The sequence below is a fragment of the Hylobates moloch genome, unplaced genomic scaffold, assembly GCF_009828535.3.
Source record: "Hylobates moloch isolate HMO894 unplaced genomic scaffold, HMol_V3 SCAFFOLD_6, whole genome shotgun sequence".
Classification (NCBI taxonomy): Eukaryota; Metazoa; Chordata; class Mammalia; order Primates; family Hylobatidae; genus Hylobates; species Hylobates moloch.
In genome coordinates, this window is record NW_026652281.1 from 109,079,062 (window position 1) to 109,102,304 (window position 23,243).

The 23,243-nt window shown below is 45.6% G+C and overlaps 1 protein-coding gene across 1 annotated transcript in view; it reads left to right on the forward strand.

The window, feature by feature from the left end:
- HYDIN (HYDIN axonemal central pair apparatus protein) overlaps window positions 1-23,243 on the forward strand; it is a 397,956-nt gene that overhangs the window by 306,463 nt on the left and 68,250 nt on the right. Inside the window, exons 52-61 of the mRNA XM_032157850.2 lie at window positions 200-398; window positions 5,311-5,410; window positions 6,836-6,935; window positions 8,837-9,005; window positions 9,500-9,738; window positions 11,655-11,772; window positions 16,909-17,113; window positions 18,140-18,375; window positions 21,288-21,439; window positions 21,551-21,740. Of these exons, the coding sequence (XP_032013741.1) occupies window positions 200-398; window positions 5,311-5,410; window positions 6,836-6,935; window positions 8,837-9,005; window positions 9,500-9,738; window positions 11,655-11,772; window positions 16,909-17,113; window positions 18,140-18,375; window positions 21,288-21,439; window positions 21,551-21,740 (1,708 nt within the window). The remainder of the gene's footprint in view (window positions 1-199; window positions 399-5,310; window positions 5,411-6,835; window positions 6,936-8,836; window positions 9,006-9,499; window positions 9,739-11,654; window positions 11,773-16,908; window positions 17,114-18,139; window positions 18,376-21,287; window positions 21,440-21,550; window positions 21,741-23,243) is intronic.

Consider the following 23,243-nt stretch of genomic DNA (forward strand, 5'->3'; position numbering starts at 1 on the left):
AGAGGAGAAAAAATAACTATTGGGTACTAGGCTTAGGACCTGGGTGATGGAATAATCTGTACAGCAAACCCCCATGACATGAGTTTACCTATACAACAAACCTGCACATGAACCCCTGAACCTAAAACAAAAGTTAAAAAAAAATATATGAAACTACAAAATTTAAAATGAAATTGCAACTTTCCTTTTGTCTCTGCAGACAAGAATCCAGGGTAATTCTTCTCCGCAATGTCACGCTCCTGCCTGTGGCCTGGCGGATCACCAGCCTGGAGCAGTTGAGTGATGATTTCACTGCGTCCATGATGCAGGGGACCATCCCCCCCAAGGCTGAGTACGGCCTGCACCTGTACTTTCAGCCCACCAAGCCTGTCAACATCAAGAAGGCTATTCGGTTGGAGGTGAGGCTTCACACATCCACAGACTTGGTTATCAAAGCATGTACACACACACACACACACACACACACACACAGAGGTCTCCCTGTTACATGCTCCTATCTGATCCCCTTTCGATATCCCCAGTCCATAATCTCTTGCTGTGCACACAACTACAAGCTCCATAGAGGCAATATTGCTTATGGCTGATTCCCCAGTGCCAGGAACAGAGCAATCAATGTGGAAGGAAGGAAAAATAAATGAATGAAAGAATGAATGAACAAATGAACAAATGATGTTGCTATACCTAGGTAAGCATCAGAGTCCTGATTTCACACTCCTAAACCCAGTCACCTGTCGGATTCCTATCTGGGTAAATGTTACCCTCCACCCTGTTGCTCCCAACAGACACCTGGGGATCAGCCTTAATTCCGCCTTTTCTTAATGGCCTCCCTTCCAAGGCAGGCCTCCAACAAAGGTTGCTAATTTTACCTCCCAATGTATCTTTTTTTTTTTTTTTTTTTTTTGAGATGGAGTCTCGCTGTGTCACCCTGGCTGGAGTGCAGTGGCGTGATCTCGGCTCACTGCAACCTCCACCTCCAGGGTTCAAGCAATTCTCCTGCCTCAGTCTCCAGAGTAGCTGGGACTACAGGCACGCGCCACTACACCCAGCTAACTTTTTGTATTTTTAGTAGAGACAGGGTTTCACCATGTTGGCCAGGCTGGCCTCAAACTCCTGACCTCAAGTGATCCTCCTGCCTCGGCCTCCCAAAGTGCTGGGATTACAGACGTGGTGCCTCTCGCATGTATCTTTCCCATCTACTTCTTTCTCCTCACTGTTGCCACTACCTTGTCCAGGCCACCTGCAGCTTCTCTCACCTGGACTTCTACAGAGGTTTCCTAACTGGCTTCCCTATTGGCATTCCCCACAGTGTCCAGAGGGATCTTTACAATGTCATTCAGACAGGTTATGCCCCACCTAACGCACTCTCCTGGCTTCCCACTGCAGTAGGAATAAAGCCCGGGGTCCTCACCTGCCTCTGAGGCAATGCCTGCCTCCACATCGCAACCTGCTCCACCCTTGCCCTCAATCATTGGCTCCCACGCACTGTCTTGGCTCTTTCTTGGCTCAAGCCCCTGACCTTGCCGCAACCCTGCTGGGAATCTGCCCTTAGGCTCCAGCTTTAGGGCCCCCCAACATTGCTGTTTCAACTGGGCTTCTCTAATCATCCCTTTGAGAGAATCCCCCTTATGTGCAATAACCCACCCCGTCTTCCATCCTTCAGAGCACCACCTCTTCCTAACATTATCCTGCTTCTTTCTTTACTTTCTTATATGAACTGCATCAGGGCAGGATCTCACCTGACTTAACATCTGTCTTAGTTCCCCAGGGCTACTATAACAAATTACCACACACTGGGTGACTTTAAAAAACAGACATTTCTCTCTCACTGTCCTGGAGGCGAGATGTCCAAAATCAAGGTGCCGGCAGGGCCATGCTCTCTCTGAAGGCTCCAGGGAAGAACCCTTTCTCTCTCTCCCCTTCAGCTTCTGGGGTCTCCTGCGAGTGTTCTCAGCTTGTGGCTGCATCACTCCAGTCTCTGCCTCTGTCATCATCACAACACCTCTTCTGTCTGTGTCTTCTCTTCCGTCTCTTATAAGAATATTTATCATTGGATTTAAGGCACACTCAGATAATCTAAGATGATCTCATCTCTAGATCTTTGACTTAATTAAATCCACAAATACCCTTTCTTCCAAATAAGGTCATATTCACAGGCTCTGGGAGTTAAGAAGTAGACATACTTTTTGGGGGACCACTGTTCAACCCCCCATACCATCATATTCCCAGTGTCTAGCATGGGATTGGATGAAGTAGGCACTCAGTAGAATCTAATGAATGAATGAATGCCATTGAGTTTTAATACTTGAACTAAGCTGGGCATGGTGGTTCACGCCTGTAATCCCATCATTTTGGGAGGCCGAGGTGGGTAGATCACTTGAGGTCAGGAGTTCGAGACCAGCCTGCCCAACATGGTGAAACTGCGCCTCTAAATACAAACATACAAAAATACAAAATAACAAAAATTACAAATTACAAAAAATAGCCAGATGTGGTGGTGCACGCCTGTAACCCCAGCTACTTGGGAGGCTGAGGCAGGAGAATCACTTGACTCCCGGAGGCAGAGGTTGCAATGAGCCAAGATCGTACCACTGCACTCCAGCCTGGGCAAGAGAGCAAGACTCTGTCTCAAAAAAAAAAAAATACTTGAACTGATTCTTCGACATTCAAGGAATCATCCCAGCTTCTCTTTGAATGCTTCCAGGAACAGAAAATTTACCACTACCAGTTAAAGCAGCCTGTTCTCCCTTTAAACAGGTCTGTCAATTCTTCTTTGGGTTGAGCTCAGAATTCTCCCTGTCAATTACATGCACGAATCATGTTTCTACCTTTTGGGGCCACTCAGTGGATCTAATCTCTCTCATCCCTTATCAGTGACAGCCCTTCACTGAAAGGGCTGAAAACAGATATTGATAGATTCATTCACTCCATGAATGTGTGGAAGCCCAGAGGTTCTGGTCAATGCTTTTAGCACCAGCCTCTGCACAGGCACAGGGCTCTGCACCAGGTACGCAGACCCCTGGCTGGTGTAGGGCCTGGAGTCCCCCAGCTGTGCCAGCTTCGTCCTTTAGTTGCTGGATCATGGGGAGTCCAGGAGTTCCTGTGGTGGGGATACACAGGAGGCAGGCAGCAAGGGGATATTGGAGAGGTCATCATGACAGCTGCTTACCAACTGGTACAGAAAGGTTTTTGTTTTTATTATTATTTTATTACATGTTTCTTGACACAGGGTCTCACTCTGTTGCTCAGACTGGAGTGCAGTGGTGCAATCTCAGCTCACTGCAACTTCCACCTCCTGGGCTCAAGCGATCCTCCCATCTCAGCCTCCTGAGTAGCTAGGACCACAGGTGTGCACCACCACACCCAGCTAATTTTTGTATTTTTTGTAGAGATGAGGTCTTGCCATGTTGCCCAGGCAGGTCCCAAACTCCTGAGCTCAAGCAATCTGCCCACCTTGTCCTCCCAAAGTGCTGGGATTACAGGCGTGAGCCACTGCAACCAGCCACATTTTTGTATTTTCACAACTGTTGTGACCATCTCCGTGTGTCCCAGCCAAACAGCAGCCTGATTAGGGCTCTGAACAAAGCAGCATGGACCTCCGTAGAGCCCTCCAAAGTGAACTTATATTCACTTCCACATCCACAGAAGGAAATGCCTTCATCTCCAGTCCCTTTGGAAAGCCTTTTGTGAACTTGTTTTATTTAATCTATATAACTCTTCAATTGTCCTTCCTATTTTCCTCAATTCAAAATTCAGTCTCCCCACTGCCTCCGACTCACCCTGGGGAAGCCAAGAAATAGAAGGCTCCAGGCACTTGGCATCCCTCAGGAGAGAGGCGCTGCACAAATCCTGTCAGCCCATCTTGTCATCTATCAGAGGGCAAGCAGTCAGAGAAAGAAGGCGAAACTCAAATTGGTCCAGTTTGCTCCATGTAACATTGGCAAGCATCTAATGAAAGAGAAGATGGAAATTCTGAATTAAAACTTGAGTTTGGTGACAGCTGCAAATTTCCTCCTGGCACCCAAAGCACATGCAGTGGGAAGTGGGTGGCTTGGGCTTTCAACTGGAGTAGAGACAGAGGTGGACTCCCCAGAGCAGACCCAGGAGAGCTTCCCCCACTGCCCACTAGTTCTTTTGCTGGACAGATGGACCCTTTGCCACCTCCTAGTTAGCCTCAAGAGGCAACAGTTGGTTCATGTCATTTACCTACTTTTTATGGGATTATTTGGGGATTTTTTGCTGATTTGATTGAGTTCCTTGTATATTCTGGATATTAGTCCTTTATCAGATGCATAGTTTGCAAATATTTTCTCCCATTCTGTGGGTTGTCAGTCTAACCATTTGTTACCCCAAAAGCTATCAAAATAAAATACATTTATATATAAAGAAGAGGGGAAAAAAAAGAGTCAACAATCAGGTCAGGCTGACAGCTGCAGCAGTTTAGAGGTGCCAGAGAACAACGAGGGAGGGACCACCCACAGGCATGACAACAGAGGGATCCTAATCACCACGATATTCACAGGAATAAAACATTGGATATTTCCAAACATTAAACACTTGCTTTCTATGAAAAGTCTAGCACTTTCTCCACAGGCTGAGCCACAAACAAAGAACAGAACAATTCAAATTTATAAAATGAGTAGAGCAAGGATGACTTGGAGCATAAAGGTTTTCCGTTTCAACCGTCAGGGCAATGCTCACCAGGTTCATTTGATTTAGAAGTTAAAAAAAAAAAAACAGTCGGGCATGATGGTTCACATCTATAACCCCAACACTTTTGGAGGCTGAGACGGAAGGATTGTTTGAGTTCAGGAGTTCAAGACCAGACTAGGCAACATGGTGAAACCCCATCTCTATAAAAAAAATACAAAAATTACCCGAGCATGACGGTGCACTCCTGTAGTCCCAGCTACTCGGGAGGCTGAGATGGGAGGATGGCTTGAGCCCGGGAGGTCGAGGCTGTGGTGAGCCGAGATTGCGCCACTGCACTCCAGCCTGGGTGACAGAGTGAGAGCCTGTCTCAAAAAAGAAAACCACTTTCCTGTAATGTCTACTCCAAGCCCAAACTTCAGTAATGTAGCAACAATAAAAAAGTCAGTCCCTTTTCCCCATTCTTGTATTCTTTATACCAGTATTCCCCAGGGAGTATTAAGAGGAGCACAAATCCTACCAAATGCTTGGTGAAGATAAAATACCTACAGGGGAATACATTCAAAACATTCTCTGCCATATCCCCTTTAGGATGTTACATGTTTCAGGCTCCAAGCGCCTACAGGTCTTGCTTTTACTGAAGAATTTCTCTTACCCTGCCAGATTTTAGATGCAGAAAATCTTCTCGGTGTTGTTCAGATTGAAAATATCATGGTCTTTGCAGAGGCATATGACATCGCCTTGGACATCACCTTCCCCAAAGGTCTGTTGGGCCCTTCAAGGAAAGGGTGTTTGGAAGTTGGGTCTTTTGTATAGTGTATTTCTGTGTAGAGAAAGGCTAGTGTGTTGTTAGTATTGCAGGGATTGGGGATGGAGCAATTTTAATAAATAATAATGTGAGCCCCAGAGTGATATTAGCAACATGACTACAAATCGTAATTTCTCCAACCAGAGGTAGAAAGTGGGTGGTCATAGATGTAAAATTTGCAGAGCTCTTTTCAGAGCAGTCATTTGACAGTAAACACCTCTCCTCTTTCCTGTATTAGTTTTCTATCACTGCCATAAAATGTCCCCATAAGCTTTCTGGCTTAAAACAACACAAACGTATTATTACCCTACAGTTCTGGAAGTCAAAAGTGCAAAATGGGTCTTACTGGGCTAAAATTAAGGTGTCAGCAGGGCTGCCTTCCCTTCTGGAATCCATTTCCATACCGTTTCCAACTCCTAGAGGCCGCCCACATGGTCCCCTTCCTCCACCTTCAAAGACAGCGAGGTTGGGCCAACTCCATCTCACGTTGCCTTTTCTCAAGTTCTCCCAGCGTGCCTTCCTCTTTTGCTCTTAAGCCCACTTGTGATTATATTGAGCTGACCAAGATATTCCAAATTAATCTCTATTTATAGGTCAGTGAATTAATTCCATCTGCTTCTTTAATTCCCCTATGCCATGTAAAGTAGCATATTCACAGATTCCAGGAATTGGAGGGTCGGGGGTGAGGCTGTTATCTGTCCCCACACTGCCCTAACACCCGAGTTTCAGCTTTCCGTTCAGCCTATAGCTCTCTGTTTCCCTCCTTTCCCCAAGAGGTCTCCTCAGCAAAACTCATAGAATGTTAGAGCCACTTATTAGTTTAGATGTCATGAGTCTCATGTACAAAGATCTTTTATTGCAGCATTTTTTATAACAATGAAAAGTTGGAAAAACCTAAATGCCCATCAATAATGAAATAATACTATTATAGGAATAATATCATGAATTATGGAACCGCCATATCGTGGGATATTATGTAGCCACTAAGATCACACTTATGAGGAGTTTTTAATTATTTGGGGGAAATGCTTATGAAGTAATGCTAAGTAAAACAACATAAATGTATGTGTAATATCCCAACTTTATGCAAGATTTTTTTAAATACTGGAAGTTTTAGCTGATGGTAGACATGAAAGGCAATGGTCCTAGGATGGGTGGAATCCAGAGGGACTAGCCCTGTAGAGTGCATCAAGAGCAGCATCTGTTGTTCGTTTGCCAGACTCAGTTATAAGAGGCTTTTCTAGCCACAGTACTTTCAGAAAACAAATTCTCTTAAACTGTCACCATGCGTTTTTCCATGTGAATTTCAACAGGCACTTCCCCTGCTTCCCACTCTCATGCGCACTCACCCCTCTCTGCCCTGGCCCCTGGTCTCTGCAGGAGCTGAAGGGGGCCTGGATTTTGGGATTGTCAAGGTCACAGAGGAGGTGAAGCAGCCACTGCAATTGAAGAACCGTGGGAAATACGAGATCGCATTCAGGTAACTGGAATCCCATCAGGTGTAAGGCCATCAAGTCCACCGTGGGGAGGAATGTGGGGAAATATGAGATCGCGTTCAGGTAACCTGAATCCCACGGGGTTTGTGGCCATCAAGTCCACCGTGGGAAGGAGTGTGGTCTGGGAAACTTATCAGTCAGTCAAGGAAATCATAAGAACCATCTCTGCTTTTTTGCCTCCCTTGGCTTCAAATGAATGGAATTCCACCTGCCAAGGGAGCAGAGATTCTCACACTGCTCTCAACTCTGCAGCTTAACAGGGGCCTTTAAGTAGCCCTGATGTACCTGGCCAGTTGGAACCATAGGTGTATGGGAATGGAGGAAGAGGCTTAGGGGAAGAGGCCGGGAGGGGGAGATTCTAGGGGTGAGAAGAGGTCCCAGGGTGGAGGGAGAGACTGGAGATGGGCGACCTGGCCTCAAGCTGTCCTGCCTTCTGCCAGCTCTTATCTGCTTTATAAGGAGAACTTCTTCAGCAGATTTCATGTGAAGAAAGGGCTTTCCTTTTTCATTACATTGTAACAACCATGATATTATACAATCCAAATAGTGGCTTGGTAGAATAGAGCTCCAGCTTGTGCTCATCCCCTGAGATTAAAAATGAAACACAGAGACTGGGTGTGGTGGCTCATGCCTGGAATCCCAGCACTGTAGGAGGCCAAGGCAGGCAGATTGCTTGAGCCCAGGAGTTTGAGACCAGCCTGAGCAAAATGGCAAGACCCTCCCTGCCTCTACAAAATACAAAAAAAGTTAGCTAGGCATGCTGGTCATATCACTTGTAGTCCCAGCTACTTGGGAGACTGGGATGGGAGGATTGCTTGAGCCCAGAGAGGTCAAGGCTGCAGTGAGCTGTGATCATGCCACTGCACTCCAGCCCCAGCAACAGAGTGAGACCCTGTCTAAAAAAAAAAAAAATAGAAAAGAAAAAAAAGAAACACAAAATCAGGGAGGCTCCTCAGCAAGGAAAGAGTGGCACAGGGGAGGAGGGAGGGAAACACCCCTCAGACAGGGCCACACAGCCCTTCATGGCAGTGCCCGCACTTTTCATTCCATGGAAAGTTCTCCTTCCCCAAGAATTCACAGTTGACAAAGAGACTTTTCCCCTGTCAGTTTGGAATTAGTGCTAAGTGGAATCTTGCCTGTTGGTGAGTTTTCTTTTAGATTAAGACAGGGGCATTAGCTGTGCTCTTTGAGGTTGCATGGAACGGAGTCACTCTCAGGTTGGAACAGATAGAGGGTTTGTTGAAAGAATGTGCAGGGAAGCAAGGAAGCACAGGGGTACAAGTAATTGGGCAACCAGGGTCTCCTGGAGCATGGGGGTGACATTCAGAGCCCCACAGCAACTCCGGGCATCCCATCTCTGCCTAGGTGGGATACGTCTTGAGCCTACACCAGTCCCTCTGTCAGTCTCATGAGCCAGCTTCTTCCTGTGGTTCTTGCCTCACCTCCAGTAGGCCATGGGCTTCCCTCCGTAGTACCTCTGTTGCAGGACCCCTGCCCCCTCCCTGCTGTCTCTCTCCCCAGGTTCCCTGGTTTCTGTGTCACTGTTTGCTCTGCATGTACTGAAAGCCAGACAGATGCAAACAGAGAAAGAGAGAATTAACTTAATTGGTCCTTTTTCAGTATCCACTGTCCCTGTTGGACAGAGATCTCCTGCAATGGCCTCTCGTGACCATGGGATAGAGTATGGCTGTCTTTGCCCTAAGCATCAATTCCTGGCCTGGTCAGTCCTGGCTAAGGAGAGGCGATCACAGCGTACAAAGCACAGTGGACTCTGCCTAAACAGGGCTGGAGACACAGCAGGCACTCAACTGTCTAGAGTCTCCTCTCTGGGATCTTGAGTTCCGGGGATAATGACTTAGGCTGACTTTTTGTTCTTGTCTTTCAGCTTTTCCGTGGACTCTGTAGGGATTTCAACACCTAATATAAATTCCATGATCTCAGTCCAACCCAAAAAGGGTTCACTGACCCCAACAGAAAAACCCACAAATGTCCAAGTTTTCTTCCGTGCAAAAAAGGAAGTGAAGATCGAGCACCAGCCTGTTCTGCGCTGTCAGGTAAGAGAGCTCCAAAGGGAGGGGCTGCCTCAATGGCAGGATCGTGGGACTCCTGTTGCAAAGAAGGATACATGGCCTAATCCACGCTCCAGGAAGAAAAGGGGAGGGCTGGCCTGGGTGGCAACTGGATAGGATACACAGGGGTTCTGTCCTAACTAGCAGGCAAAGTCATCAGAATTAGATCCAGCGAGGAAATGTACCCCCAAGTCTTTGGGGAGCATCAGAGGCAGGGAAGCTGAGTCCCATCATCAAGTGCAAAGGAAGAGAAGGGAACTGAAAACCTGAGGAAAAGTTGGCTATGTTGACCCTTGGCTGGTACACAGTAAGCTCTGTTTTAGTGTTTGCTAATATCATTGTTGATGCAATAATACAAAGACAGTGAAATAAAGAACATGGCTTCATGTCAATGATGAAAATAGGGAATGGGGTAGATAATCACGGGAATTCTGTAGCTACAGCAGTGGCTGACTTGCTCATTCTTCTTCCCTTTCTAGATTATTGAGCCCAATATTTCAGAAGGAGGTGAACTCATTGCCAGCATCCCAATTAAGTTTTCCGTGAATGCAGTATATTCCAAATACAACATCACCCCCTCCTCTGTCATCAACTTTGGAGCTTTGATCTGTGGCACTCGTAAAAGCACCACCTTCACCATAGAAAATCAAGGTGTTACTGACTTCAAGTTCGCCCTTTATAAGCTGACAGGGGAGAGCCCCATTCATCAAAAGAAAGCGTAAGACAAATATTTACTTAACTCATTCCATTCCCTCTTTAATTTATGCTTTATATTTTATAAAGAGCTTTTGTATATCTTACTTAAATTCACCCAATCCCGTTTTGTGGTGAGATCAGTAAGATTTAGAAATGGCTCATTTAGATTATGCACAAAAGTTGGGCGCGGTGGCTCACACCTGTAATCCCAGCACTTTGGGAGGCCGAGGCGGGCAGATCACCTGAGATCAGGAGGTCTAGACCAGCCTGGCCAACGTGGTGAAACCCCATCTCTACTAACAATACAAAAATTAGCCGGGTGTGGTGGCACATGCCTGTAATCCCAGCTACTCGGGAGGCTGAGGCAGGAGAATCACTTGAACCGAGAGGCAGAGGTTGCAGTGAGCCGAGATTGCGCCACTGCACTCCAGTTTGGGCACAGAGCGAGACTCCGTCTCAAAAAAATAAAAAATAAATATTATACACGAAATCACCAGTAGATCTTGATGTGAGCCCACATCTTCTGATTCCAGGTTTCATAGATTTCCTGTAGAATATATCATAAATTTTAGTTGAACAAACATAGTCTTCTGCCTGGAATTTTGTCTGTTGTCCTGGTGCTTCTGGTGTGCTGAAGGACTTATTAGATCATTGTCCTATATGTCATTCTGTACAATGCCAAGAAATTATTATTACAAGAAGCTAAATCAAAAGAAATCGTAGCAGTGCTTCATGGTGGGGCTGCTCTGGAAGCACGGAAAAGAGGAAGTGCGGTGATGCCTTCAGCCTACCAGGGACTGTTATTGTTATTGCCTGTTGCTATTATTGCCTTCTCCCCATGTAGACACCATCACAAAGCTACCTTAATAGTTGTTCCAACAGCAAAACTCCATGTTCTTCAAAAGGAGGCTGTCAATCAATTCACCCAAAACAATTTGTCTTTTGAGTGCTTTTGGCTTCCATTGGGCTGCTGTACTCTTTTTTGGACAAATTAAGGATGGTTTTTACCGATTCCTGAGGCACTTCTGATTTAATTTTGACTTTCTAGTTAATTCTTTTAAATAAGATGTATGGCTTTACAGTGTAGTTGTTTTATATTTCTGTAGCTATTCTTTTCTGTTTTGACAAAGTTTGAACATTTTTTAAAATGTAGAGTTAAATTGTGTAAAATCTCTTCCTAATTTAATTTCAACTGAATATTTTTACAATTTATTTTGTAACAATGTAATGTCTATAATGATTATAACTTAATTCTGTTTTGCTTTACATTGTTTTTTATTTATTTTTTATTTTAGCATGCACAAGTTCACGCAAAACACACGAAAGGGGGTTGAACTTCAGGTGTTCTGGTCATTAAGCAAGTGAATGCTTGAATATATAAAATTCTCAAAAGTTTAAGATGCATTTCAGATACATTTGAATATTTTAGGTGAACTGGTCTCTAGACAAACTAATTATTGGATACTCAAGGCAAGTGAACAATTACCAAGACCTATATTTGAACTACTGCTTATACTAAACCTTAAAAACATCACAACTATAAATGTGAAGATACAGAACAGAGCTTAATTTATTTGCCATTTCACTTTTTAAAATGAGATTAAGTAAAACATTTGGCATCCATAAGTAATTTTCTACACACTGCTTTCCAGTGAACTCAAGTAGGCATTTAAAAATTACTATCGTCTTACAGTAATTTTCAGTGTCCCTATAAATCATATTTAATAAGTATAATTACCGCCTAGTTTCCTTACAATTGTTAAATGAGTTTGGTCAGTGATTAGCTAGCTAACTATGCCACTCCAGTGTCCTCTTGGGCAAAGAAGGGCCCCTTCCCCGATTCCTGGGAGAAGGGCCCTTGCAAGAAAACAGACAGGTGGTGTCTAATGTTACCCCCCACCCCGCAACCTAAGAGTATACTCTTGCTTCTTTAATCAGAGCCAGCCACATCAGACATGCAAGACCCCGAGAAAGCGAGAGCTTCTACAAAACTGGCTCTTCCAGAGCAGCCAAGTTCTCTGACACGATTCAGAAAGAAGTAACCACCACAGGCCAGGTGTGTGTCCTTTTCCCTGTTCTTACAGATACCCAGTAAGGCCAACTCCCAATTAGCTCTTGACGCCAAATACCTCCCTAGAATAATAGGATTTGAGTCCATCATGGCAGGAATATGAAATAATTATACCGAAATGTCACTTTCATGTTAAGCTAAGATGTTATGACCTTTAATTTGGATATCCTCTTTTGCTTTAAAACCTTCATTGGCTTACCACTGCCTTAAAATTGTTTCTACTCTTCATGTGTATTTTAATCAAGAATAATTTGCTTATAAGAAAGAGAAGCCCATTCAAACAGGCTTAAATAAAAGGAGATTCGAGGATTTCTGCTTCTGGTAAGATCAACTAGATGTACTTTTCCCTATTCTTCCCAACTAAGTATAACTAAAAACCCTGGGCATCGTGTATAAAACAGACTTCAGACTCTGAAAGGTAGAGAGAAGAAACCAGACCAGCCCCAGGAACTTTGGGACCCAAGGAAGATCAATGTGGTGAGTTCCCAAGTTTTCTTTTTGCCTCATGTCTCCCAGACTGGGTGCTGAAGCAGCCAGCAACCCTAAAACATCAACAGACACAGACAAAAAGCAAGCCCCAACAGAAGCCTACTCCTACTTTCTTTCTGCCTTTCTAGGTTGCCCCTAGAAAGACAGAAAACTTCCAGACAGTAACCGGAAGACGACAGTTAACCTAGAAAGACAGAAAACTTCTAGATAATAACTGTTCTACTCCAGCCAAACACCAAAGAAAAATATCTGGCCCCATGCCACCTCTGCTAGCAAAGGCCAAATAGAGAGTCTAGACCCCACCCTCTCCAAGCTGTCATGAGGTGCACCACCCCCTTGCCAGGGTGGCGTCGGAGAAGGTCGAATACCAAGCCAAGACTTTCATTCCCATGGGTGGTAACAAGCGTTCCCCACCACCTCCAGTGCTGTTTGTGGAGATACCACATGGGGAACCATGACATCCACCCCAACCTAGTGGTAATGAGACATTCCCCCGTCCCCTGCTGGAATGGTGTCAGAGGACCCCTCCATCTCCCGTGGCATCAGCAGAACAGTAACAGGCACTCACCTGTCCCCACCAGGCAGGTATCAGTTGAGGACTAGTGGAGAGCTGGGACACCAACCCCTGCCCAGCAGGAATGATGGGTCTGAGTGGGGAATCTGGACTACTGCCCCCATCTGGCAGTAGCAAGGCAGTGTACTACCTGCCCCTGTCAGGGCAGTGCCAAAAGAAAGCCAGCCCAAACAAGATTTAAATCAGATCCCGAGTCTCATAGCGTAACACCCAAAATGTCCAGGTTTCAGTTGAAAATCACTCATCATACCAAGAACCAGGAAGAATTCAACCTGAAGGAAAATAGATAAATGCTAGATCACAACACTGAGATGAGAGAGGTGTTAGTTCTATCTGAAAATGTTTCAATGAGCAATTATAAACATGCCTGGAAAATTTTTAGAATAGTATGTCTCAGCAAAGAAAGAAGATGTAGAGAAGAAGCAAATGGAGATTTGGGAATTGAAGATAAATAAACAAATTTAGAACTCAGTGGATGGGCTCAACAACACAGAGGGAACAGAGGAAAAGAATCAGTGAACTTGAAGACAGACAATAGGGATTCCTGTGTTTGTTTCTTATTGTTCTCACAGCAAATTACCTCAAATTTAGAAGCTTAAAGTATTACGCATTTTTTATTTTATAGTTCTGTAGGTCAGAAGTGCTAAAATCAAGGTGTTGGAAGGGCTGTATTCTTTTCTGGAGACACCAGGAAAGAATCCTTTTCATTGTTTTTTTAGCTTCTAGAGGCAGCCCACATTCCTTGGCTTGTAGTCCCCTTCTATCATCCTCAAAGCCAGCAACAGAGGATCGAATCCTTCTCACATCACATTACTCCAACCTCCTCCATAGTCATATCTCCTTCTAACTCTCTTCCATTTCTAAGGACCCTTGTGATTACATTGGGCCCATTATAATCCAGAATAATCTCCTCATCACAAGGTTCTTAATGTAACCATGTCAAACAAGTCCTTTTGCTGTGTAAGGTAACATATTCACAGGTTCCAGAGATTAGGATGTGGACATCTTGCGGAGGCCATTATTCTGCCCAGTCTAAACAAAAGAGAGAAAGTAGACTCTGTTTTGAGTCTCTTGAAAGTCTATTTAAGTCTAATGAGATAAAATGAATAGATGCTCAGGGATCTGTGGAACCATAACAAAAGATCTAATGCTCTTGTCATTGGAGTTCCAGAAAGAGTTACAAAAGAGAGTGGGACTGAAAAGGTACTCAAAGGAATAATGACAGAAAACTTTTCAAATTTGGCAAAAGATGTAAACCTACAGACTCAAGAATCTGAGCAAACCCAAATAGGAAAAACCAAAAGAAATCCTTACCAACACACATCATAGTCAAACTTCTGAAAATTAAAGAAAAGAAAAAAAAATTTTGAACACATCAAGAGAGAAATGAACCTTGAATGACAGCAGATTTCTTACAAAAACCATAGCAACCCAAAAGAAAGTGGCACGATATTTTCAAGTGTGGAGAACCAAAAACTGTGAACCCAGAATCTTATATCCGGCAAAAATATTTCTCAGGGATAAATGAGAAATCGACTTTCTCAAATGAAATAAAGCTAAAAGAATTTGTCACCAGTAGACTTACCCTAAAGAATGGCTAAAGGAAATTCTCAAAACAGAAAGTAAATAACGGAAGATAAAATCATGGAACATCAACAAGGAAGAAAAAAACATGGTAAGCAATAATGTAGGTAAATTCAGTAGACCTTACTTCTCTTCCTGGGTTTTCTAAATTATGTTTGTCAATGGAAGCAAAACTATATAATACTGTCTGATATGGTTTTAAATGGATGGAGAGGAAATATTTTAGACAGAGCGGGGTAGAGGAAAGAATCAGTGAACTTGAAGGCAGACAATAGGAATTCTTTATAAAAAGCAGGTGAATGAGCAGTTGTTAAGCAAGATGGTAAATACTATAATTGAGGTGCGTGTACTATAATTGAGGTGCATGTACATGGATAGACTCTAGAAAAATTGAAGAATGAAGTCTTGCTGTTCCGGGTAGCTGTGAAGAGTCATTGAAGGCTTCACAGAGGAAGAGGTGCTTGATTTATGTATCAGAATCACGTTTGGCTGCAGATAGCAGAAAATCCAACGTTAGTGGTTTAAACAAATATGGCATATTTAAATGGGGTAGGCAATTGCTGGTGTTGTTTTAATAGTTTATTGTTGCTTGTGATTCTCTTGGCCTTTCCCTCATGGTTCCAAGGTGGCCACTGCAGCTCCAGCCACCACCTCTGCATTGAAGGCACTGAGAGAAGCAGGTATTCTGCACTCTATGAACAGCAATAATTATTGATTGAAGGGAACTGGGTTTTCTACATGTTGGTTTTTATGTCTTTTCAAGTGGTTTCCACTTGTCAAGCAAAGGCTTCTATTTCATTAACATACATAATTTTCTACATACGTTTCTGTAACTCTCATCTCTTCTACAGTTTTTTTTTCCTTCTTTGCCTACCATATCTTCTCAGCCTTCAGTGAAACAGCCTCTCCAGCACTCTGCCTTTCAGTTGCAATGAACTTATCCTCTCCTCTACATTGGCAACTTATTTTAATGGTCACAGCCTGGATCTTGCATCACAAGAAACTGAGGTGCTTCTGAATCCTTGATTTCCAAGACCTCTTTCTCTGACTGCTTCCGTTTCTCCTAGCTTTCTGCTACCTCAGTTCCACTCATTTCAGCTGTGCTTTGCCCTCACCCTTGCTCCTTTGAGACAACATCATGCCATTTTCTACTATTCTCCAACCTTCTCTTCTGTCAGGATGGTTTATCTGGGAATCACCAGTGCCCAGGACATCTCCTAGCACATTGTAGGTATTCAGTAAATAGTGACCAAGTTAGTTAATAGCAGCTTCCATGTATGTCTGTGCGGTCACACTGCACAATGCTAGGGGCTGCATCCACACAGATGCCTGTGTGAAGAGTGCCACTAGACAGCACTAATTTCTGCTGTGGTTCCTAGATCTGGCAGGAGGTCCTTCACAAACCCCAGCTGCCAAAGGTTTTGCACAAATCCAACTGCCAGGGTATGAGTCCAATGCAGCAGAACACTCACACAAGTCCCGCAAAGCAAGTTATCACTCACAGATAGGTAGCAAGAACCAATAGAAGCCTCGTATTCATGGACAGCTGGTCCCCCAAGGCTCAAGAAAGCTGCCTTGGACAGATGAAGTCCTGTCTATGCATGCCTCACTTCACACTGCAGCTGAAGGACACCAAAAGCATTCTGTCCTGGATTTTGTGCTCCAGAGGAAATGTGGATCTCTGAGCTGAAGCACCGCAGGACATTCTGTTCTAGGAAGGATGAGAACAGAGCCTGGGCTGTTCCAGACCCTTCCCTTATCTCAGGTCACTGCATTGTCAACACATTCCACAGTCATCCGGAAAACTACAAGCAGGAGAGACAAGAGCCAGGACATCTAATCTAAGGATTGCACCAACATCCTGGTTTTTGTTTTTTGTTTTTTGGGGTTTTTTTTTGTTTTGCTTGTTTGTTTGTTTTAGCACTAATTCTACACCAGATGCTATGCTACATGCTTCACACCTGTTCTTTCATTTAAACTTCCAGCAATCTCTGGGGTTGGGGCTTTAGCTCCATTTTATAGATAAACAAACTGAAACTCAGAGAAGTCATTTGTTTAAGGTCAAACAGTCAATATTTAGCAGGGCTGGGATTCAAACCCAGGTGTTTCTCACTCAAAAGCCCATAACCTCACCCACTACTCCATTATGCACCCCTCTGCTTCAAGATGCCCAGCTGAATAAGTGCTATATGATGTGGAGTCTGTCTGTTCCCTTAAACCCTTAGTTCAAACACGATTGGTCTGAAGGAATTTGCATAGAAGGAAGCACTGAGAGAGAAGCCTATCACTGAAGACCCCCTGCCCATCCCAGGCCCTCTGTCCCTCCAGGAGGAGAGGAGAGAGGGCCCAGAGAGTGCCTGTGAGAAGAAGCCCACGTGTCCCTCCCCGTCTCCACACCACCTCACAGCCCCCATAGTCTGGCTGTCACTCACTCTGCCTCCAAGCCTCCTATCCCTCCCACCCTTGTCCTGCAGGCCCGCTTCGCCCATGGAATGTTCACCGTGTACCCTGGTTTTGGCTCCATCCCTTCTGGAGGACAGCAGGTCATCAACGTTGACTGTGTGGCTGATCCCATGGGAAAGTGTGAGGAGTTTATAGCCATCGATATCTCCGGCCGAGACCCTGCAGCCCACCCTGCCGGCATTCCTTACACTTTGCTGGCTGAAGCCTGTCTACCAGGTACTGACCACTCACATTGGACAACACCACTTAAAAGATGTTCATCTGAGACCAGGTGCAGTGGCTCACCCTTGTGATCCCAGCACTTCGGGAGGCCGAAGCAGGCAGATCACCTAAGGTCAGGGGTTTGAGACCAGCCTGGCCAACATGACAAAATCCTGTCTCTACTAAAAATACAAAAAATTAGCTGGGTGTGGTGGCACATGCCTGTAATCCCAGCTACTCAGGAGGCACTTGAATCCAGGAGGTGGAGTTTGCAGTGAGCCGAGATCACGCCACTGTACTCCACAACAGAGCGAGAGTCCATCTCAAAAATATATATATATAAATAAAAGACCTTCATCTGTAACACTTCTACCTTCTTTCTTGCAAGTTTTTCCAAAGTTGTCTGGCAGACATGGCTGGGCTACTTCCTTTGGGGTCCTAGAACTTCCTCTAGTGTCTTCAGTTGTGTTTTTCCAGGGCATATACCTAAGGGAGGAGGTGCAGCTTCACACTCCCAGGAGGCTGGTCCTGGATTCCCAGATGAATAGTGTTATCTGAGAATCATGATGGGATGGGCTGTGGCACAGGACCCAGGACCACTGGGTCCCGTTCACGGCCAGGCCACTCCCGGTGGGCAACATGTCCACAGAGAACAATGTTCAGTTACTGAGCATGCAAAATCTGTAACCCAGCAGGAGGGCAGATGAGGTGCAAAGAGAATGCCTCATGCTTTGATGATAGGACCCCTGGAGCCTTGAAGCATAGTGGGCCAGTTGCCTCCTTCCCTCCATAGCACACCCCAGATCTTGGATCTTATACCATTGGGAGAAAAATGCTCACTGGAGTGTGGCAACCAGCAAGGACTGTACAAAAGAGGAAGACAAGACAGAATGTTTCCCATCCCTCACACTCCCTTGCATGACTTCCCCTATGTGTCCTCCACGATTCTCCTTTGCGAGAATCCAGAGCTCCAAATTAGGAATTACAAAACGGGAATCCAGCAATCAGGCAGCATCTCATACTCTCCCCTTCACTCCGCAGCCTTCGTGACCGAAAACAACGCCTTGATATTTGAAGAGCACCAGATATGTACCAGCGCCAACCTGCACCACATGCTGCAGACCATAGAGAGCGGGGGGCTGTTCGTCGAGGACGAGAACAAGTTCATCTTCTGCAATGTCCTGGTGGGCCGCCAAGCCAAGGCTCGTTTCAAGATCAGCAACGTGGGAAAGATCGCCTGTGATGTCAACATTGTAGTCAGGCCTATCTCCAATAAGGTAAGATGCTCCCAATGGCCCCTGGCCCACTGTGGTTGGCATAAAGCTGGAAACAGGGCTCTCAGCATCCTCTGCTCTGGAGCCTGAATGCGTGAGTGGAAATTATCTGGCCCTGCTGGAAGTTATGTGAAGTAACTAGGGGCTTTCCCCTAGGCCAGTGGTGATACATTTGTCCCGGTGGGTGTCTCCTCCGGGTACCTTTGTGATAAGTACGCATGGACGAGCAAACCGCATTCCTCCATTGAATGCTCACTACGTGCCTAAAATAGACAAAGCGTGGTGGGGAGAGGCTAAAGTGAGCGCTAGCTCCAGACAGGCCTGCCTCCAGCTGCATATTCTGCTGGTAAGGGAGATTTGGGGGCATCAGATTCTGAGGATAAGGTGAAATGGTGAGCATGTTTCAGCCCTTCCCATATTACAAGCACTGTGCTAAGTGATTTATATTTACTGCCTCCTTTTGCCCTCACAACAACTCTTCCGACTTTGTATTATTATCCCAATTCTATAGTTAGGGAAACTGAGGCTTTAAAAGCTAAATCCTTCCCCTAGGTCCCAGAGCCTGAGAATATCGGGCTGGGCTTAAAGCCAAGCTTCATCCATATACAAGGTGAAATAATTGCCCATCTCAGCGGTCTGCCAGGCTTGAAACTGCCTTTTCTCTCTGAGTCAGATCATACTTTTTTTCGTGGCAGAACAGAAAATTCAGGATACCAAGAGAGGTCTTAATCAATGAGTTTCCGTCACCCTTAATTTCCAATCCAACGTGCAGCAATTATTCTAGTTTTATGACGGCTGCTTCTGTTCTCTGCCCAAAAGTAGAATCTGGGCCCAGGAGGTCCTCAGGCCCCACAGCTGGCATTGTTCACAGCTGAGGGTGGTGGGGAAGTCACCAAGGGTGTTGGTATCACCCTAGAGCTACATATGGAGTGTGCATTCCTGGGGAATGTCAACGCAGAGGGGTATGGTTGGGGAGACTACATAATCCCTTTTATGACTTCCTTCAGGCCCTGGTGACACCCAGCCATTATTTTCTGATTTTTTTTTTTTTTTAGGGGGGACAGAGTCTGCTCTGTCACCCAGGATGGAGTGCAGTGGCATGATCTCAGCTCACTGCAAGCTCTGCCTCCCAGGTTCACGCCATTCTCCTGCCTCAGCCCCCCAAGTAGATGGGACTATAGGCACCCATCACCACGCCCGGCTAATTTTTTGTATTTTTAGTAGAGACGGGGTTTCACCGTGTTAGCCAGGATGGTCACAATCTCCTGACCTCGTGATCCACCCGCCTCGGCCTCCCAAAGTGCTGGGATTACCGGCATGAGCCACTGCGCCTGGCCTATTCTCTGATCTTATTTGGGATACTAAGGGGCAGCTTTCTCCCTATTCTGTACTAAAAACATAAAAAGTGAGCAAGACTGATTTTTTTGGGGGCGGGGGGACAGTCTCACTCTTGTTGCCCAGGCTGGAGTGCAATGGCACCATCATGGCTCACTGCAGCCTCAACTTCCTGGGCTCAAGTGATCCTCCCACCTCAGCCTCCTGAGTAGCTGGGACTACAGGCACGCACCACCATGCTTGGCTAGTTTTTGTATTTTTTGTAGAGACAGGGTTTCACCATGTTGGCCAGGCTGGTCTCAAACTCCTAGGCTCAAGTGATCCTCCCACCTCAGCCTCCCAAAGTGCTAGGATTACAAGAGTGAGCCACCGTACCCAGCCACAAGTCTGATTTCTAAAGAGAGACATATTATAAGAGGATTTGCAGACATCACTTGTTCTCCTCCACCCTAGTTTGTGGACTTGACAGCTATCCCTTGGAAAAAGCAAAGAGAAACTGGAGTGCCCTCAGTTTAAGAACAAGAGGGAATAGTCAGTCTTGAATCCCGCCTACTTCCCAAGAGAATGAAAAATCCTCTTAAGGCCATGCCAGGGCTCCCTACAGTCCCAAAACACTGCCACAAGATGGGAACAGATAAAGTGCTGTGGGAGGTTGTTCTAGCCAAGGCTCTTGGAGTTACAAGGAGCAGAAACCCTCTCAGATTAGCCCAAACAAAGCAAGGCTTACTGCAGTGAATCGGACACCTCAGACACAGGTCAGAACACATCATGTGGCCAGGACTCCTTGGGACTGGCACCATCACCTGAAGTTCGCCCTTTAGAAGACCAGCGGATGCTCTGTCCATCTCCCAGGGGCCACATGTCTCTCTCACAGGGTTTCCACTGCTCCATTCTCTCATCCAGCTTTCTCATCTTGCATGTGATTCAGCCAGCTCCCAGCTCAGCTCCACATTTTAACAACCAGCACCGGCCCGGCACAGTGGCTCACACCTGTAATCCCAGCACTATGGGAGGCCGAGGCAGGCAGATTACTTGAGCCCAGGAGTATGAGACCAGCCTGGGAAACATGATGAAACCCCATATGTACAAAAAAAAAAAAAAAAAAATTAGCTGGGCATAGTGGCACACACCTGTAGTCCCAGCTACTTGGGAGGCTGAGGTGGGAGGATTGCCTGGGTCCAGGAGATCGAGGCTGCAGTGAGCCATGATCATGCCACTGCACTCCAACATGAGTGACAGAGCAAGATCCTGTCACAAAAAGAATTTAAAAACCAACCAACACCAATCTTTAGGCATCCCAATTTAGTTGACAGGGGTGGGGTAGCAGGGAGAATGTCTGGATTCCTGGCTTAGTTCATCAATTTGAGTCAAAAATCATAGGTCTAGCCAAATCTAGCCAGGCATCATTCAGGGGTGGGTCCCAGGCTGTTCCCTTCAGGGCCCCTCACCCTGCAAGCAGTGGAGCATGTCCACCAGACAGAGCACTTAGATGAGAGGTGGGGGGGCTCTTGAAAATAAGGAGTAAGCCTTGTGAGAATACAAAGATGCTGACACACTCTGGTCTCTGCCCTCATCACCAGCCCTTTGCCCGCATCATCGACATTTTTGAAGTGGAACCCAGCAAGATGTGCCTTGCCAGCCATTCCCATGCCTTTGCCACGGTGTCCTTCACCCCGCAGATCATGCAGAACTACCAGTGCATCTTTGAGGCTACCTTGGATGGCTTGCCCAGGTACCAGCTCCCAGCTCCCTCTCCTCCGGCAGGGCTGCAGGCCACACTCTGTAGGGAGTGTCATTCCCACCATGCCAGGCTGACAGGCTACAATCTTCCTGTCCCCTACAGCACCCTGGCCAAGAGCCGAGGCCTCGTGTTTGACATCGCTGGTGAGGGGAACCTCCCTCGAGTGACGGTTGTGCGGCCAATTCTTCATAACCAATATGGAAACCCCTTGCTCCTCTTTAAGAGGCTTCTGCTTGGTCATTCAGAGAAGCTGCCTCTCATCCTCAAGAACAATGGCGTCCTCCCTGCCCAGGTAATACTCGAGGGCGAAGCATGAGGCTGAAAGGGAGAAGAATCCAGAAGTTACACTTCTGCCACTGGGGCCTCTGCCATGCCTAATGTATGAGGACTTCTCTGTTGATCCACATACGTTAATCTATGTGTCAAAGACATGCAGAGGGGAATCTGGCATGATATTTGTCCTCAAAGAAAGTAGGAAACTGGATTCCACAATATACCATCATCATTAACTACTGTCCAAGGCAGTGTGCAGTGATGTGCACCAAGCTGAGTGGATAGGATTATGGGTGTTCTTAATATCTTCTTTATTTTTTAATTGTTTTCTGTAATGAACATTGCATTTGCAATGAGGGTAAGACGATAAAAGAAACTTCAGGCCGGGCGCGGTGGCTCACGCCTGTAATCCCAGCACTTTGGGAGGCCAAGGCGGGCGGATCATGAGGTCAGGAGATCGAGACCATCCTGGCTAACACGGTGAAACCCCGTCTCTACTAAAAATACAAAAATTAGCCAGGCGTGGTGGTGGGCGCCTGTAGTCCCAACTACTCAGGAGGCTGAGGCAGGAGAATGGCATGAACCCGAGAGGTGGAGCTTGCAGTGAGCCGAGATCGCGCCACTGCACTCCAGCCTGGGTGACAGCGAGACTCCGTCTCAAAAAAAAAAAAAAAAAGAAACTTCAGTAGGGGTGGAAAATACAACATCCAAATGTATTTTGATTCAATGATTAAATTGTGGTTTTATTTTACAAAAAAAGTGATGTATTGTGCTCTACAAGGGACTGTAGGACTTTTGAAAAAGATCTATTCCCATCTAGACAATAAAGGGAAAATTCACTGTAAATGACATTTGAACAGGGCTCATTGAAGGAGTTGGGTTTCAGCAATGCCTTCAGTGGGCATTTGGCAGTCCATGCAAACCAGAAAGAGAGAGAAAGCTTTAAAGGTGCAGAAGCCAAAAAACAAAACAAAACAAAATGTGCACACTACTACAGGAGCTAGTAAGCACCCAGCTTCATGAGAGCATAGGTATAGGTAGAAGAGCAAGGAAGATAAAAATGAAAGGATACAGTAATGGAACAACTTGTGGAAGGCTTGGGATTCTCTAAATATTTTAAACCCTACAAGACATTGCTGCTGTTGTTCTTGCTGCTGTTGTTCTTATTGTTTATACATTTATGGCCCATTTAGGTTTACTCATTTATTAATCATTTTTATTGCTCTTTATTCCTGGGTCTCCAATTTTCCATCTGTATTTGTCAGTTCTCATGCTACCAATAAAGACATACCTGAGACTGGGTAATTTATAAAGAAAAAAGAGGACTCACAGTTCCACATGGCTGGGGAGGCCTCACTATCATGGTGGAAGGCAAAGGAGGAGAAAGACATGTCTTACATGGTGGCAGGCAAGGGAGCTTGTGCGGGGGAACTCCCATTTATAAAACTATCAGATCTTGTGAGACTTATTCACTATCACGAGAACAACCTGGGAAAGACGCACCCCCATGATTCATTTACCT